This window comes from Ornithodoros turicata, chromosome 1 (assembly GCF_037126465.1).
Source record: "Ornithodoros turicata isolate Travis chromosome 1, ASM3712646v1, whole genome shotgun sequence".
Lineage (NCBI taxonomy): Eukaryota > Metazoa > Arthropoda > Arachnida > Ixodida > Argasidae > Ornithodoros > Ornithodoros turicata.
Genome location: NC_088201.1, coordinates 191150463 through 191169076, shown reverse-complemented (window position 1 = coordinate 191169076; position 18614 = coordinate 191150463). Strand labels below are relative to the sequence as shown.

Sequence of the window (18614 nt, the reverse complement as noted above, 5' to 3'; positions counted from 1 at the left end):
CATGGCGCCGCGCCTTCACCCTTAACTCGCCACTCCAGGTATAACGAGGATGTTGAGGTATCATGCCACGTCACCGATGACGATATAAGGAGAACTCGTTCTGGTTCGCTGGTCAGTGAGGGTCAGCGCCTTGTCCCTTTGCCGCCGTAAACCAGATACCGAGCCAGGAGAAAGGCTTCTTCAGAACCCCGAACAGCCGAGTAGCACATGACAGCTAAGTAACGGACATTTCTATGAACCAATCAGCGAACGTGGATCCAGTAGGATCGTCGCGATCGCAGGCAGATCACAGGCTGGTACTGCTCTCCACCACGATTGCGCACGCTCGCTTTTTGCGGCATACTGTAAATTCAATTTGTGCGATAATGATGACTCGTAGCGCGAATTACTTCAGATGGTACATATCACTGGCCTACTTTGTAGTTTTATAGGAAGAAAACGGGGTGTTAAAAGTGACTTCTGTACTACTTTAACCAATTACTATTGTGCTTTTGAGTCCCTGTTTGTGAGTCTTGATATTGCTCCTTGCATCTGCTGCCACATGTGTTCGATAGGATAAGCTGAATACAACAGGGTAGCCACAACAGACATACTTCTGTGCTTTCACGTACTTTATCTACGTACGTGCGTTCTGCTTTTTCAAGTGCACAGATTCAAACTGTGTTGAGCACTTCAGCTTGTACATAAATACGTATTTTTATGTTTTGTTCCGATTTCAGGAGCCGTTGCAAGTTGCCGTTCTGCAGAAAGTTACTGCACTGTACACTTCAGTGAATTTATTGCTTTATGAACACAGATCATGTGGTGTGGGTGTCTGATAATCAAACAGGCCGAACACGATTCCATAAAATGATAGTAATTTTTACAGGCTGGTGCGTGTTTTATATTACAGTATCACATCATAATAACAGTTAACCACTAAACCACAAGAACATGGTCTCATCTTTTAGATGGGGTGAACACGTAATGTAGGAATACAGCGACATGTGAATTTCACGAGTTTGTGTCGTATATCTGGAAAACACTTTCCTGTCGTTTTCACGGTGCTCATATTTAATACAGCTGCCACGCATTTTCACGTTCTTTTCACCAAATATTTTTTGCAGTGCAGCTACGTCGATGACATCAAGCGCACAAAAAAATCTTGAATGGACATGGAATGAACGTTTTCGGTGGCCCATTAAAGTCCTTCAAACTGTAGTTTGCATGTCTGCCACATTTGGTCGTTTTCTCTTTTCTTTCTCTTCGATAGCTTCTATCATTTGGTCACTGCTTGACCGATGTACTTTTATTTATTTTTCTCCTTTCATTGCCTACATTTCTGATATAACTGCTCCTTACCAATCCTCCATGGTGAACAGATTCATGGAACGCCAGGTGGGTTATGTGTCCTAATTTCCACACCCTTGCGCCCTGTTTTCCCTGAACGTCACCCGTGAATGCCTTTTGTGCCTAGTACTGACCTCGCCACCGTATAGTCATTCATGTATTATGCTACTGTGTCTTGTCAACTCATCCCTTGTCTGTTTCAAACTTGTGGGACCCTACAGTCGTTTTTATTATGCATGTTTTTATTTTTATTTTCATGTTCAGTACCAACTCTCGCTCTCTACCCTACAACATGCCATACATATTCTGGATGTTTGTAACTTGATGCTAGACCTGAAGAAGTGCAGCATTCCCACCCTGCACGAAGTCCCGTCTCATTAAACTTCAGATGCTCTCAACCGTCTTCTTTCTGTTGTGAATTTCGGTCGCTGAGTACTTGCACATCGCTCTTCTACGTACTACGATAGATCTGATATACGAAAACTATACCAATATTTGAGTTGACAAAACAAGTGTGCCTTTACATACTTCTTCAAGGGGGCATTCGATGATTTTGATCTCGTAATAAGGTTCTTCAACGGCACACAAAGCAGGCATTGAAAGTTTACGGTTTATCAGTTGCCCTCTACGCACATTTCGTAGAACCGCGCCAAGTTTTAGTCCTGCTACACAGTGCCCTCTGTCATTATTCAGCGGGTTTCACCTAAAGTGATAAAAAATTCTACCTGGCGAAGTACTCACTGTAGGATTGTGCGACATTCGGCAACTACCTTCTGGAAACTTTTGCCACATTGAGGAATGCCTTGTCCAATTTTTAATTGCGGAAAATTTATTTTTCAATTGTAATTCGAAAATTGCCAAGCGAACCTCACTTTTTTACAGAAATATGAAGCCCTCCATGACTAACCGCAGAAGCAACAAACACTATGCACAGTATCGCAGGAGAAATAGTCGGAAAACATTAGTGAAAATTGCGCTTTAGCCCCGCCTGCTTGATTTTCGAAAAGAAACGCGTGCGACACGTGCGTCTAGAGGAGGAAGTGTCCCCGCCTCTGGTTTTACCTTTCTTTCCCCCGCTTTGACTTTCATGCTGATGACTACCGTCTTATCACAAAGAAAAAAGATAAGTACAAAGGTACAAACGCTGGTGCACTTCCTCCTCTCGACGCCCATCACGCGGGCTTATTTGCGAAAATCAAGCAGGCAGGGCTAAAAAAAAATTTCACAAGTTTTTTTTGACAATATCTGTTGCGATACTGTGCATTCTTTTTGTTAGGTCTGTGCTTATCTGAGGATGACTTCATATTTCTGCAAAAAAAAGTGAGATTCGCTTGGCCATTTTTAAAGTTGAATTGAACTGTTAGCAGAATGTACTTTTAATAGAATAACGTGCGAAGCGTGCAAAGCATAGCGAGCCTCGCACCACAGATAAAACGAAGAGAGAGAAAAACTTCAATCCGTTGTTAGCGTTATCCAACACCCCAACTCGTTAACAACGATTCCCTACAATTCCCACTTGAGCTCTCAGTCGTTCGATGTTTTGTTTGCAAAGAGCTTTCGTGAAATAGTCCGCCGCCATATTCTTGGTGTCACAGTATTCGAATCGAATTACCTTTTGACTGACCAAGTCACGAATAAAATGGTAGCGAATGTCTATGTGCTTTGCCCGAGTGTTGGAGCTTGCATCCACGGTGAGCCTGATGCAGCCTTGATTGTCTTCGTAAATAACCATTGGTTCAGCCTGTGGCGCTTCCAAATCCAGTAACAGCTGACGTAGCCAAAGCAGTTCTTGAGAAGCACTCGCTGCGGCAACGTATTCAGCTTCGGTGGATGATAATGCAACACAGAGTTGCTTTCGGCTGCCCCAAGACACACTCCTCTCACCAAGCTTAAACAAAAACCCCGATGTTGATTTCCGGTCTTGAGGGTCTCCTGCCCAATCAGCGTCGACGTAGCATGAAAGCTTGAGTACTGTGGTTACTGGTAATTTCAGTTTCATGTCCTTAGTATGGTTGAGGTAACGTAGTACTCGTTTTAGTGCGTTCCAGTCTCTCTGACGTGGACAGCTAACTCGTCTGCACAAGACGCCTAGCGCAAACGCTATATCTGGCCGTGTTGTCGTCGATATATGCAGTAGAGCCCCAACTGCTTCTTTGTACTTATGACTTGTTGGTAACAAATCCTCGTCTCCCCTACACTGGAGATAGCCTGCGTCCATAGGAGTGGCAGGGCCCCTTGCGTCCTCCATGACATATCGACTTAGGAGGCCGCCGATTTTGTTTCGTTGACTGAGAAGGAAACTCCCGTCCGCTTCACGCTCAACTTCAATTCCAAGATAGTGTGTAACATCTCTAAGATCCTTCGTTCCGAAGTGGTGATTCAACAGTTCTTGTAGCTCTTGAATACAACCGTCATTCTCATGTGCAATGATTATGTCGTCCACATATGCTAGTACATACAACCAACTGTCTGTGTACTTCGTGTAGAGGCAAGGATCCGCTTTGCTTCTGCACAAGCCATATTCAAGTAGCACTTCGTTAAGCCTTTCGTTCCAAGCTCTAGCGGCTTGTTTGAGCCCGTAGATGGATTTCTTCAGTCAGCACCCGAGGTGGCCTTCTCCATCTTTTACGCAGCCCTCTGGTTGTGACATCTAGATGTCCTCTTCAAGGTTTCCATGCAGAAAGCCTGTGTTGACATCACAATGCTTGATTTTCATCCCCTGTGCGGCTGCGACTGTTAGTACTGCTCTAAAAGTGGCCTGCCTTGCAACAGGTGCAAATGTGGCGTCGTAATCAACACCATATTTCTGAGAGTAGCCTTTCGCAACATGTCTCGCCTTGTACCTTTCAATTTTCCCGTCTTTGTCACGTTTCTTTTTAAAAACCCACTTGCAACCTATCGCTTTCCGCCCCTCTGGCAATGACACAAGCTCCCAGGTTCCCGTACTGCATAAGCATCGCATTTCTTCGTCTGTTGCAAAATAAATTTCTTGCAATTGAAAATTGCCCAAAGGCTTCCTCAATGGTGGCGAAAGGGTGGTTTCCAGAAGGTAATTGCCGAAAGTCCCACAATCCTCCGGCGAGTACGTCGCCAGATCGAATTTTTTATCACCTTAGGTGAAATACACTCTATGTATTAGTATGTGCTTCAAAATCAAATGTGCAGCTTTGTCTTGTGTTTTCTCATCATATTTCGAAATGGTAGCCCCCTGCAACAAATAAAGGAAACAAAATGTATGTTTCTCATTTTTCTTTTTCATTATTGTATACCTTAGCACAGTTAATTTGTTAGAACACCTTTTCCAAGATAAACAGCGTAGTAGAACGAGGTCTATACGGCCCAGATGTGCTCAAACGTTGCACTTAGTGATGGATATCATGCTGAGATTACCGAGAACGTGATTCATACCCAGGGCATGTGTGCAGCAAAACGAGGCTTAGTTTGATTGACAGACTATCAGACGGTAAATAGAAGGCCAAAATCTGTTTACCAGACATGCTTACACAATGCACGGCAACGAAATCTTGAAATGTGTTTGATAGCGTATTCATTGAACAGTCGTCCTCTTAAACACATGTTAGCTAACAGTAATCTACCTAGACTTTCATCACAATACTGAGTGTGAGGATGACTTTGAAGATGTACTAGAGATTGAGATGACAGTAATGGGACTGTCATTGAATTAAGTACTTTCATTTGGAATGCGGCCAACCAAACGAAGAAAGAATCGCATCAGAAGCAGAAGGGAAATTTCGTAAGTTGATATCGCAGATATAAGTAGTGGCGACCATTTGTCCATTATTAACAGAAGACAGAGTACGAGATGGTTGAGCTGGTCACCTTTTTGGCAGTGTGCTGCTTGATAGGCATCTCTCACGTAGAAGCCGAGTGTAATCGCAATGGTACTTTCGATGGCTGGAAAGTAAGTTTGAACTTCGAATGATTTACGTTAAACGGTGGCTGTGCGAAACTCAACTTAACTTATCCATAGCTAACCTACACTATCTTAACACACCCTACCCTAACATGACCTAAGCTAACTCGACCTGTACATGACCTAAGCTGACCATACGAAAAATCAGTTTTGTACCTAAATATCAAAGTGAGGCAAGGGCTGGTTCGGAGTCGATCTTCCAGAAAGGACCGAACTTGCCTCATTTATTCCCATCCCATCCCCTACATTGCGTGCAACTGAATCTTTGCAGCATAGTCTACAATTGGTCGACATTCGATTGGTCAAGCCTTTCTTCGTGCGATATTGGCAAGGATAATAATTCGCCAACTCCATTTGTGCGCCAAGGCCGAAAACGATTGTCGCCTTTTCACACATTGCTCGATTATAGCTCATGCAAATATATCCCAAGCAGCACTACATATTGACCCAATGTTGGCCCGTTACTGGGGGAAGATGTTATGCTGCTGGGCATTCTAGGTGTTGCCTTAAACGGAGTCGTCCCGAAGACATCACGAAATGCATAGTCTGAGCTTGGGCCAACTACGTGCCGCACTGGCATACATTAGTCGAGAAATATCTGAGATGGTCGAGCGGCCCGATTGCCGCGTAATTATCCTCTTATTAGTTTTCGTCTTACAGATGGGTATCCGCGCTTGTCACTCCATATTGTTTTACTTTGTGTTTGTTCCTACCCATAACTTCTATGTGATACCTTCCTATAGACAATTGTGGGAACTGGCAGTGGATACTTTTACATAACCAAATCGACGTCTTTCTACGAAAACGTGTGTACCTTCTCACAACCGCCTACGAATACGACCACCCCTAGGAAGAGGGCACCATTCAAGTCTGGGTATAAGGACACGTTGGGTGATTGGTAAGTACTTGCAACAGAGGGTTTTACCAAAATAAAATATGTTTCAGGTGAAAGCATTGTAACGAACACAACAGGATGCACGAACGGACACAGGACCCTGTCCCTGTCCGTGACTGTCGTGCCGTGTCTGTGGGTCGTTTTGGAGAAGCACCTGTCCACTCACAGGGCATGAATAATGGGGCGCGCTTAGGCCTTCTTTTCTAGAGGCTCTGCACAGGAAAGGCCAAGTGCGTCTCACATTGGGCCATTATCAGCTTATTTCGGTGAAACGCCAATGAAGTAGCTCCCGAAGCAAGTGGGGAAAGACAGAAACTGCAGAGCTGCGGAGACAGTTGACTTAATTGTATAGCATAGTGGGGTGTCAAATGGACATAGTTCCTTATATACTCCCGCATGTCTGGTCCTATGCTCGATAGCTTACACATTAGAGAGGCAGCTGCAAAACGCTGACTATACCGGCTGTTTCGCAAGAAATGAGCTAAAGTGAAAATCAGATGGTTCATCGCACACCAAAAAGACGCGCTGCATAATATTAGCAGTGGTGTGAGAATGCTTAAACTATTTCTTGTTTGGTAACGAGTTAATTAAATGACATTAATTAGTCATGAATTATAAACATCAGAGTCAAAATGTTACGAAGAAAGTTGTAGCAGGCGATACAACGACATGAAACCCGTTGATTGCAACTTTGTACCTCCAACGAATACTTCTTTCCCCGGCTCCAAAGGTTAACTCTCAGGTTTCCAAAAAAGAAAAAAAAAAAAACGCGGGATCTGTCGCAGACGCGCGAGGAGTGCCGGAGTCACAGCGCCCTCGAGCGTCCTGCTATCGAACGAAGACAAGACTAGACTAGTTGCAGTTCGCATTGACATTTTGGCTCGACAATCACTTCTCGCGCGTCTGCGAGAGGTCCCGCGTCGGGTTTTTGCAAACTCAAGAGTTTGTCTTTGCAGTCCGGAAAAAAAGGATCCGTTAGAGGTACAGAGTGGCAATCAACGGGTGTCCTGTCTTCGTATCGCCTGCTACAACTTTCTCATTGACATTTTGGCTCTAATCCTTATAATGAAAAACTCACTAACAAAAAATACTTCGATTATCCTCATGCTAAAGAATTATTCTCACGCCACTCGGTATGCAGTCAGTTTTTCTGGTGTGCGATGATTCATTTCTCTAAAAACATTGGCTAATTTCTCGCGAAACACCCTGTATATTCGCGTGTAATGTTCCCTGATTAGAGTCCCCCTAATTATAGATGATGACCCCCGCTTGATGACTCCTGCCATCACTTCCCACGTTGACGTGTGAATCTCATTGCCGCGCGCCACACCGAATGACAGCAAATAACTTCATACGGCAGCCTACAATACAGGATGTTTATTTTTATTAAAAACCTAGCAGAGCAAAATGGACGCCGCTTTTTCAGTTGGGTTATATGGCCAGGAGGACATTCGCTCGATGAAAGTATGTAACTACAAGCTCACTAATTACATAAAATTCATTAATTAACCCGTTAATTACGGCGTTTCACGCAAAAGCGAGGTAATAGAACGTGAGATATTCCTCGTCCAAAGCCATTCCATGTTTAAAAACATTCTTAAATACGCACGTGGGTTGAAATATCCATCCTTGAAATATCCGTTGAAATATCCATCCAGCCTTTTAAACCAGGCTGCTCGCAATGGTCAAACTCTCCTAATAAACGGGTTAGGATGGCGCCATCCCGTGAGAACAGTAGGCAGATGTTGGAGTGCCAGCCGAATTGCCAGATGTGCGAATTGCCTTTGATGGAGCTAAAAAAAATTATGGAAATTCTCAACGTCACTGGAACTTCATGTGGATAGTTCTAATCTATACAGTGCATTCAGACGAGCGACATCCTCACCGGAAGGTCCTAGTGGAAGAAAAAACAAAACTGCTCACGGAGTGGAAGTTCCACCCGTGAGCGTCCACATGGTGCCGGAATACAGGGAGTGGCCTACTGGACACTCAGCAGAAGACACTTAGCAGATGACACCGTCAGCGTCTTCTCCTGTTATCTGCTACGGAATATCTCGTGGCTGCCTTGCGGGAAATTCCCGACGGTTAGGCCCGGTTTCGCCAACGCCGAGTAGCATTTTAACCAAGATCAACGGTTCCTTAACTTGAATTTAACGCTTGAATGTGCTTCACTAAAGACAGATAGTATTACTGCAACGTTCATAACCCCCTCCCCCCATCTCGAGCTAACATTTCTAAAAAAGCACTTGAAATTTAACTTGAAATTTTAGCAACGCTTGATCTCGGTTCAAAGTTAACCAGCGTTGGTGAAACGCGCTCGCGAAAGTTATGACGGCAGCACAAAGTTATGACGTTTTTCGCATCTTCCGCCGGAGTATTCTGGGGAATGTCGCCCGTGGGAATACAACAAAATGGTCCGACCGTTGTCATACACAATGGTCCGACAGTTGTCGAGTGTTGTGTTGTTTAGAGTTATCTAACCTCCCCAAATGGTTTTCTTTCTTTCTTTTTTTTTTTTTGTTAAAGGCAACATCAGGACGGGATTGCAGTGGGTCTCGACCAGCGAATAGTGTACATCTACCCCGGCAGTAAGTACTACAAAACGGAATGGCAAAGGCTATTGTTATTTGTTAGCAGAGGCAATGCGAATTTATTTTACAACGACAGCTGTTAAGGGCTCAATAGACGACTTCGGAAAATCACAGAGAGCTTAGCGCCGCTTTGAACTATGGGAGCTTACTGATGACAAAGGAGGAGCAGGTCTCAAAGATGTTTCAGTTCCTTCACTCTCGGCTGATTGTCCACGAAGAGAAGCGAAAACGAAACGTAAAGGACAGTTCTCCCTTACTCATTACGGTAATCTCCCAAGATGCAAAGCTTGTGCGGGAGCACTGTGATTTTTTGAAATCGTCTAGTACTTGGTGAAGAACCTGTCCGTACGTCGCATCGCCGAAAACCCTTCTGTCCCTTGAGGCGCGATGAAACAAATGTACGAGAAAAAGGCGCGCGATGTAGATTGGTCATTACTGAGGGTCACATTGGCCGTGGCGTTGGCGTCACGTGCCTCAGACGAAGAGTGGCAGCGGCGGCTGTCAGTTCATATGCCATTACATGTGAAGAGTTGCGCCGCGCGCGTACTGGATTCTCGTCGTAAGCAGCAGCAGCGCAGACGGTATTGCCTGTGTACGCCGATGTTAATAGCGGTATTATGGGCCGCCCGAAGAAGTGTACGTACGGAAGATCTTGCTACGGACTACAGTCGTTGATTTGAGGCCACCATAGCTTGCATCATATCTGCCAGTTTTTGCCCTGTTTCATGATGCATTCCGTAAGCATTTCACCCGTGTTACAACATACGGGGCATCAACTGACACATATGGCAGTCGGTTAAACTGAATTGCTGCTTGAACTGAGCGACAGCCCTACAGCTGTATGGTTTTGTATTCAGGAAATGCGAATAAGGTTTTCGTGAATCGGATTCAAAATTTTCCGGCACAAATCCGGACAAACGTGAAGCAGACTAGGTCGGAGCTGGGGCGATACGTTTAGTCCAACGCTTTGGTAGATCCGCGGCAAGTGCGAAGCGCGAATTCCTTTTTTAGAAACACCCGGCGTAGCCACGCGCCATCGAGCCAAGCGGCAGGCGCTGGGGCCGGTCGTCGTAGTCCTCACTTCCGGCCACTACAGCCCTCCCCCCCCCCCCCCCCCGCCGGAGACAGCGAGGAGCTGTCAGCGTCATCGCTATGTACATCTAGTTGGAATCTTTGAGCTTCCGCTGATCAATTCCACTTGCTGGGGTAGGTTTACTTTCGATGGCGGCACGGAAGCGTAGGCACCTGCAGTATTTTTGTGTTGCTTTATAGTTTATTTTGTGTATATTAGCTTTCTTATTTATAGGTGTATGTTTCCTTTTTCTGTTCCCTCGCTCTAGTTCCCTAGCATTTCTAGTTCCATTCTGAAGTGTCCACAATGGGTGTTCACAGTTTCTTGCCGTCCAAAAATAAAATGCAACATAGCATATTCATACACTACATTTCGTAAATAAAGAAAACTCCTGATACATGAAACATATTTTCCTGGACCCCTAGCTTATTTTTATAGAATCCACTGTAGCATCGAATTCACTGAAAATTGATTGTCATCACTTCAAGTTGATCTTCTTTCTTAGGTTTTGATTTCATAAAAAGTGTACTGAGAGCGCAATTCATTGTTGTCTTGCTCTTTGCCTAGTTCGAACAGGCACAAAATTAGGTTAAAAATGGCGTGATTTAACTTTATCGGTGTTGATGTGTAACCGAGAATCTAAATTTCTTGATAGTTTTATAACTGTGATGCGATCATTGCAATGCGATCGTATAACTGTTATTGTAATTGGAAGACACAGGAACTCTTTTTTTCTTCAAGTATTATAAAGTGGTAGAGAAAGCATTTCGCAGGACTAAGGGGTAAATCGGACAAAAGATTTATCTTTGTGTAAATATATATATATATATATATATAGGTCGAGGGAAGTACAAAAGTCAAACGGCCACGAAGTTTTACAGTTGTAGAAGGAAAAAGACGCGGACAACAGATTTTAGGGAAGTTAGAAACACTAGTTCATTTAATGGGCAGAAATTAAAAGTTGAATGAGAAACGGGGTCGACGTTTCGACAGTGGCACTGTCTTCGTCAGGACAAAAGATGCGCAGGGGGTTACAGATTGCTTAAATAGGTTTGGTGTGTGACGTCATCATCGGTACAAGGCACGCCACAGGCGGTTGCCGGTGAGTCAGGTACGGGGATATTCCAGAAGGTCAAGTCCGGGTGGTGAGGTATATATATAAAAGAAAAGTAAGACCAGAAAAGAAAACCTGAGGGTGAGTTGAAAGGGCAAATTTCAGAGATCAACTGGAAAAATTCAATTTCTGGCGAATTAAATTCGATAAACGTAGTCAGAAGTAATAATAATAGCGGTGACCCATAATATTGAGACAATTAGATGTATGATTTTTATAACGTTTCATTTTTATAACACCCTCTAAGTATATAGATTGACGTTCCTAGAACAGTATTGCATATCAATCTTTTTTGACATGCATAACCAAGGAGACATCAGTCTCTAATATGCGTATTGCAATTAAGTATGGGTGTGACGATAACTGCCTTTCTCTACTGCAGACGTAAAGAAAAAGTACATCGTGCTTTACTCCGACTACAAGAATTGTTATATTACATACAAGACAAAGGGTAAGCATGGATTGTGCCCAAACTTAGCATAGTGTTATTGCTCTCACATGCACTCATCATCACCAAGGACGTAACGTGACTAATGGGGACGTCTGAACAACTGAGTCGCCATGACAGACAAGCAGACCTTAAACGAACACTGAGGCGACCACCAATATTTCTTTTTCGTTTTTTTGTTTTTTTGGTGCAGAGTGTTCTCCAACGATTAAACTGACATCCTCCGAAAGAACGCTGAGCGCAGGTGACGTACAGAGCCAGCGCGAAGTTCGTGTTCCGCACACCTTTGCAAAATCCTTCTCCTCGTGAAAACAGCCCATCGCAGAACGGGAGGACGTCGTGACGTATGCTAGACGTAAGAAAAAACGCGTCTCCCCGTCAGGAGGGCATCGTGGCAGCCGTCCGTGGCTGCTTTCTGCAACTGTTCTTCCTTCTTTTATTTTTGTAAATTAGATTGCACAGCTATAAAGCAGCGCGGAGCGAAAATGTGACGGGTGCTCACCCCTGGTGGACAGCTTTGACAGACGAGGAAGGATTTCGAATGATGTTAAACGTGACCTCATTGCCCAGTTAAAGTATTACGAACGGTATCGCCTACAAGCGCCGTTGACAAAAGTCGCAGTAGGAAATTTACGCGTCCCAATGCTACTGAATATAAAGAAACTTAAGTACAAGCAGTGATACACTCTTAAAACGGTCACCTCTAATAGGGGTAAAAAATATATATCCGTGTTGCCTCTAAAACTAAAACGTAAAGGAGGTACACTGTAGATAGCTTAACGGAGCATTGAAACGCCATTTCGAAAGGTCACAAGCGATGTGTTTGGCTGCCAAGATGGAAAGTATGCCGAAAATACGCTGAAATTAATTCTAAAATCTACTCTGTCCCCGCGCCGTATACGCGGTAATGCTTGTGCACAGAGTATTGTGAAATAGGGTGTGAATAATGGAGGAAGAAGGAAGGTACTGAAAAGGTAAGCCAGTTATTGGACTCGAACCCACGTTTTCTGGATTGCCGGTACAGGGCTACCAGCCTCAGAACATCATTTTCCATCGTAGGGTGTGACAATTTCGTCTCGCGGCAGAACCCTGAAAGTATTCCGCTGGCACAGTGCACACAGAACCGTCATAAGCGCTACCTGTTTACGAGTAACAGTGTGTTTACGGGTTACGTCGAACGCACGGTGATCGTGTAACCCGTGCGGGTGATCATAAAGCTGCCTGTAATCTCTGGCCACCAGAGAGTTTCGTCTAAGCTCGTTACCGATTATATAACCTCTACAGCAGGAGTTATCCGTTTTCCGAGGTAACGTGAGAAATGACCGTTTCAAGGGTGCGCCTTTTACGTTTAGACGTAAAAACGCACATACATTTTTTAACCCTATTAAAAGCCACCGTTTTAAGAGTGTAAGGGACGAGACGAAAGCAAAAAGTGGCTGTGCTGGGACATTGTGCACATATCTATCATGTCGACTTCGTGAATTTGACGGTACCACAGGCCATCGCGTCCATATGAGTCAGTTGCTTGTCACAATTTCTTCCTCTCCCCGCACTTCATCAAACTCCTCTCCATACGGTTTTAATGCATGTACTATCATCATACGCCCTGCCTACCGTGCATGGGGCAATGTGTCCCTACTACTTCAAGGTCTATCATATAGGTAGCGAAAGCGACTGAGGCTCCTCGAGATGTACCATATGGAACAGAGAATGTCAATCTCAGGAAACAACGTCCAACATTTATGTGTATAGGATTGCATTCTTGGTGTGATAACACCGTATCACAGGGATCGGCCTCACGGTCCAATTGAACTGTATATTTTACCTCACATAAACCAAAAGAAATCATGAAATCTTGAAACAACCAACGGGAGTCTTAAAATTAACTCTGCGGACGTAAGCAATCCTATTTTCTAGGCGTACAGTTGGTAAGAAGCGAGAGGAGGAAGGCGACAAGGAAAAACGAGAAGAAGAAAATTGCGCACACTTTAATCGGGGCAAAATTTCTGGTGGGCGAGTACCTCGAGCGCGAGTTTTCAGGAAAAAAACTCATGGGACATCTGGGAAATTTCACAGGCCCTACAAAGGAAGATGGAGGGCAATTTGAACATATATATCTTTTAACTGCGTTATGTGAACATACTACCTTCGGCAGCTGTCACCTTTGAGCCATATACCGACCTCCGGATACGAATGTTATGTATCTCTGTAAGTTCCATGACAACCGTGTGAAATTGAGAGACAGAGCAATAACCGAAGATGCCAACTTACCTTATATTCATCGGAAGAGTTGTTCTTGTGGGAAGTGTGTATCTAACGATGTTGTTTGTGATATCATGTTTTTTCATAACTTGTTTCAACTATAGTAAATAAATCTGCACGTAGAAATTCAATTTTGGACCTTCTGCTTGGCACTGAAAAAACAAAACAAAAAGAAAAACGGTACTGTCTCAGTGGACCCTGTATTTCGGATCATAATCTAATATGTTTCGCCTGTATATTCAAAAAAGAAAAATCACCAAGGACGTCTCTATCGTTGCCACGACGAAGGACTTTAATACTGCAAATGATTTTGGGGTAATTAATTATCTTGATTTGAATCGTAATACTACTAATAACGATATTGAAAGTTCGTGGCGACAATTCCGGTAAGCCGTGAATTGTTGTACACACAATTTTGTTCTCATGAAAGTTATTCAGAACTAGAGGAACAACCGTTGATGTACACGTGAAATTATCGACATCAAACGCAAAATGAAGAAAAAAACTGAAACAAAATGAACATCAAACTGCTCGGTTTGACGTTCCAGATTACAACAGACAAAAATTAGCAAGCCAGATCTACATTTCTTGGCCACAATGCAGAATAATTCATCAGTAGTGATACACAGAACTTTTGGCGGTGCGTAAACCAAACACCAAAAGAGGTAACAAAATTAAATGACAGTACTGATCTCAGGTGTCACGCGACGTAAACCCCCAAGTATTATTAAATGACACTACTATGATAGCTCAAACTTGGCAATAACTATTTCCCAAGTTTCTGTTCAGAATTATAGAAGTATCAACAAAGGAATCAACTTAGCAATGGTGTCAATGACCTCGTATTGACTAGATATGCTGTTCTGCGCTTGTCGAACGCTTTCTGAATGCTAGCGGAAGTTACGAGAAGGATTTATTCACCATTTAAACCTTTGGTGGCCGACTGTAGACTAACTCAGTCCGAACAAGATGTCATCACCGCGTGTCCCATACTCTTCATCCTATTTCGTGAAGAATATTGACCGTCTATTCCGGTCACAATAGTGCCAACCGCTAACATTTCACCTGCAACCTCAATAAGGTGGGAAACATGAATCTACAGACCGACCATTGCGGCGTTGATCGTAAGGTAGACGTAGTAATTACAGTTTTCACAGTGACTGCTACAATACGCGTGCTTCAAATTTGCACGTTTCAGTAACAACGTGTTCACATTCACCATATTGAAATATTCAGCAGCCTAATGCCTGCAGTTTCGCATTTACAGCGGACACTACATCCTGGAAGAAATTGGTTTATGTCGTGCAAAAGGAACTGGCGTAATATTTTGGATCGTGTTGACATACTAGTATTACTTTGCAGAACTGGAACTGTGGGTACACAAGGACGCTTCAGATCAGGACGCTCTCGGGTGCTGCAACACTATCTTCGGGCAAGAGCTCAGAGAACGAAAACTTCAAGGCACCACACTGCGGAAGATGAGTAAAGACTGCGAGCCCTACGACGTACAGTGACAAACACAAGTGCAGCCCTTGGCACGCTGGCAGGCGCAATAAAACTGGGCACTTCACAAATATGGTGTGTGTCTCTTCCTCACGTCTAATCAGAAACGGTTTTGATTTGCAATACGTGCACACGATTGCGGTATAAGTTTGTCGCCGTTTCCTCGCTCATTTTGCCTTTCTTCTGAACTCCTGATATCAAGGAAATGACGGTATTGTCGCAATTACATCAGCTAGCCTTGCGTGCCGTTACTAATAGCTACGGTTTCTGGCCTTCGGTGTCATAATTGCCTGTGGCTGTCGTTAACGAAGACACGGGACATGCACCTAACATCAGCAAACTCGCCACTCTCCTCTCAGGAATCCTAAGTGTTCCACGCTCACCCGTTATCTGCATTCCGTCTTCAAAGAATCTTCTGATGCCACATGCCATCCAACCTGCAATGCTTTCTCTCTTTTTTTCTTTTTCTTTCTTTTTTTTTCTTTCAGTGTAACAAAACAGCTGCCTGCCTCAGGGTAACCCTAAACCCCAACGGGCTGGTACGCAACGGAGACTGAAACGTTTCCCTCGATCCCTATGACAAAGAATAGGAATGGTGACCGTGTAGTCAGTAAGGACCAAAAAGAAAAGAAAAGAAAAAACAATCCATGTACATACCGATGTCTTTCCTCATAAACACGTCTTGAGTCTGGAAATCAACAGAGGTCACATCGTTTCCCTTGGTCCCTGCAACAAAAAATATGAATGGTGACCGTGTACTGAAGTACTGAATAAAGTGTTGAAAAAGGTTCAGGTACGTACCCGTGCTTTTCCACATAAGATCGTTGCGGTCTTGAAATCTGAAACACATATAAATGTGTCACGCAAACTACGCTGGCTCAACATCATGACTGAAAACGAAGGCAAGCAAGCGGCTACTGGAACACTGCCAACACATTTCTTCTGTTGATGAGAACTTCATGAGGTACAACTTTTTTCTTTCTTGTCCGTGGCCACTGGCCGAGAGGGGAAGGTTCACAGGGGTTTTAACGGCACAGCACGGAGGAGAAGTAAGGAGAACAATCTCTGCCGCGCCGCCGTTGAGAAAGCGTGGTCCAATTCTTGGAGCCTTTTGTGACCGCGCCGCGAGGCTCGCGTTCCGTCACGTACTTGCTCCTCCGAACTGACGTTCTTGTAATGCGCCATTTCAGATGTACTGATGTTCTGAGTGCACGCAGAAAAAAATATTTTTATTAAAAAACATGACTGTCGTATATCAAGGAACGATCTTCGTGAAAGTTTTTCGCCTACAGTTTCTGATGGTGCAAAGCGGGGTGCTTTTATTTTCTTTTCTTTTTTTCTCTCTTTCATAATGTGGAGAAACCGCCGTGCAGGAGACTCCGTGTTTGACAATATGGTAGCTTGGCGTGGCGGCTCGGATTGGATGTTTCCGTCGTAGTTTTCATCAGTGTGTGAACGCTTCCTGTTAAAGAAGCTTTCAATGGTCGCTGGGCAGGAGTACGGTTGTTGTGTGAGAGAAACATGGCACAAGCACCTGAGGCACAGTGGTGTTGTTCCACATCGTACAGGATGGAAGGTATTACTGCGAGGTGCACATCGATGGTTGCAGTGTATGCTTCCCACAAACAATTCGCAGTCATTGACACACACACACATAGAGGTACGATGATGAGAGATGATGGTGTAGATGATAAGGAGTCCGGTAATCAAAGCAGGGTGGAGAGGCCTGTTGATGACAGGAAATCCCAAAGGTGACGAAGACCTTGGTATGTATGAGCGCGACCGGACCATGGTCCCAGCACCTTGCCTATGGTAAATGGGCGATGATCAATCGCATGCAGTTCGTGCTTCAAAATCTCCCACTCCCGCTGGTAGTCCGGGCAGTCCATAAGTAGGTGGTGCAGGTCTGCGCGCACATTGCACGATGCACAAAGGTCCGAGGGCACATGGCCAAGACGCTGCCTCATAACTGGAGTAAATGCAACATTCAGCCGCATGCGGTGAAGAAGGGATGCGTAGTGTCGTGGAAGGCGATGAGGAAGCGACAGTGAAAGAGAAGGATCCACAGCGTGGAGCAGAGAGTAGGGTGTAATGTCATGCAGCCACTGTGATCTTGTCTTGTCTGCAGAGAGAGCACGGATGAGGGCCTGACGATCACCTTTGGGCAAGATGATAGAGTGGGCTGAAGCTACATGATGACCCCGCAGGGCAGCCCGGTCGTCCTCTTCATTGCCGGGTACGCCGACATGACCAGGTACCCACTGTAATACTATGCAGTGGCTCAGGTCCAGCAGCTCCTTGTAAGTTCCAAGCATGTCAGTAACAATGGACATGAGAGGACCTCGAATGCCCATTGTTGCGAGGCATTGGATAGCAGCCTTCAAGTCTGTGTGGAAGACCCATGGCCGAGCTGAACACTGCAGGATCTTGCGCATGGCAAAGAGCAAAGCATGTAGCTCAGCACATGTTGAGGAAGTCATATGCGGGACACGGAAGACACCAGTTATGTCTTCGGACGGAATAATATAGGCGTATGCAGAGCTGGCTTTTGTGGACGAGCCGTCCGTAAAAACAGGAGTAAAGCCTGCATACAGCTCGCTCATCATATCCAGTGTGAGCGCCTTGGACACACCTGCAGCGACATTATCCTTTCTCAGCAGCCCGGGAACGAATAATGAAGCAGATGGTAGAGGGAGGGTCCAAGGTGGAGTTGAACGCGCCTGGGGCTCAACTTGAAAACATGGTAGGTCAGGCTTTAGCTGTTGAATGCAGGACCTGAACTTGTTATTCCTGCGACGGGAAAGCTTCAGCAGTAAAGGGTGCCGCCGGTGATGAGCCAACAAACGGAGATAGTGACGGCTCGTCTCATTAAATCGCTGGATAGCAAGCGGAGTCTCTCTCGCTTCTAACCAACAGTCTGGGTCCATGGTCCATAACCAAACAAGTATCCGTTGTTCTTGGCACGCCCAGACACACACGAAGGCTACGTGCCAGAAGACACTGAAGCTTAGACTTGGAGGATGGCGAGATCCCGGGCGAGACTGGAAGGCTGTATATAGGAGCGGACCACGCACTAAGGCTCGATGAATGGCCAAATGAGATCGCGCATCGCAGCCCCACCTATGGTCAGCAATGTGTCGCATTAGGGTGATCCCTTTGGAGAGTTTCGCCTCTAGGCCCGTTATATGTCTTCTCCACGAGAGTCGGGAGTCCAGCGTTACACCCAAGAACTCGCATGAAGTGGAGTACTGGAGCTGCTGTCCAGCCACAGAAAGACGATATGGAAGCATGTTCCTTCGCGTGAAGACGATGACGTCTGTCTTTTCCCACGAGATATCTAAGCCTGCCTTCAACAGGTATTGGTGTATGGAGTTAAGGGTTGACTGCAGTCGCAGTCATTGAGGTGGCTAATCCACATTTGTATTGCAGCTGTTACACGGGAGCTCGGTCGCGCTCGTTTCTGCAG

General features: G+C 44.9%; 1 protein-coding gene across 1 annotated transcript; it reads left to right on the top strand.

Annotated features, from left to right (window-relative positions):
• Nucleotides 1-5116: 5116 nt before the first annotated feature.
• On the top strand, nt 5117-15219 carry LOC135378887 (allergen Arg r 1-like). The gene is made up of 5 exons (XM_064612046.1): nt 5117-5251; nt 6007-6161; nt 8685-8746; nt 11318-11386; nt 15008-15219. Exons 1-5 carry the CDS (start codon nt 5153-5155, stop codon nt 15157-15159), a joined length of 537 nt encoding a protein of 178 aa, XP_064468116.1. The 5' UTR covers nt 5117-5152; the 3' UTR covers nt 15160-15219.
• The last annotated feature ends 3395 nt before the right edge of the window (nt 15220-18614 follow it).

Coding starts and splice junctions, on each gene's coding strand:
- LOC135378887 (XM_064612046.1), top strand. CDS start 5,153: ATGGTTGAGCTGGTCACCTTTTTGGCAGTGTGCTGCTTGATAGGCATC. Junction 6,162..8,684: donor AAGGACACGTTGGGTGATTG/GTAAGTACTTGC, acceptor TTTTTGTTAAAG/GCAACATCAGGACGGGATTG. Junction 11,387..15,007: donor TATTACATACAAGACAAAGG/GTAAGCATGGAT, acceptor ATTACTTTGCAG/AACTGGAACTGTGGGTACAC.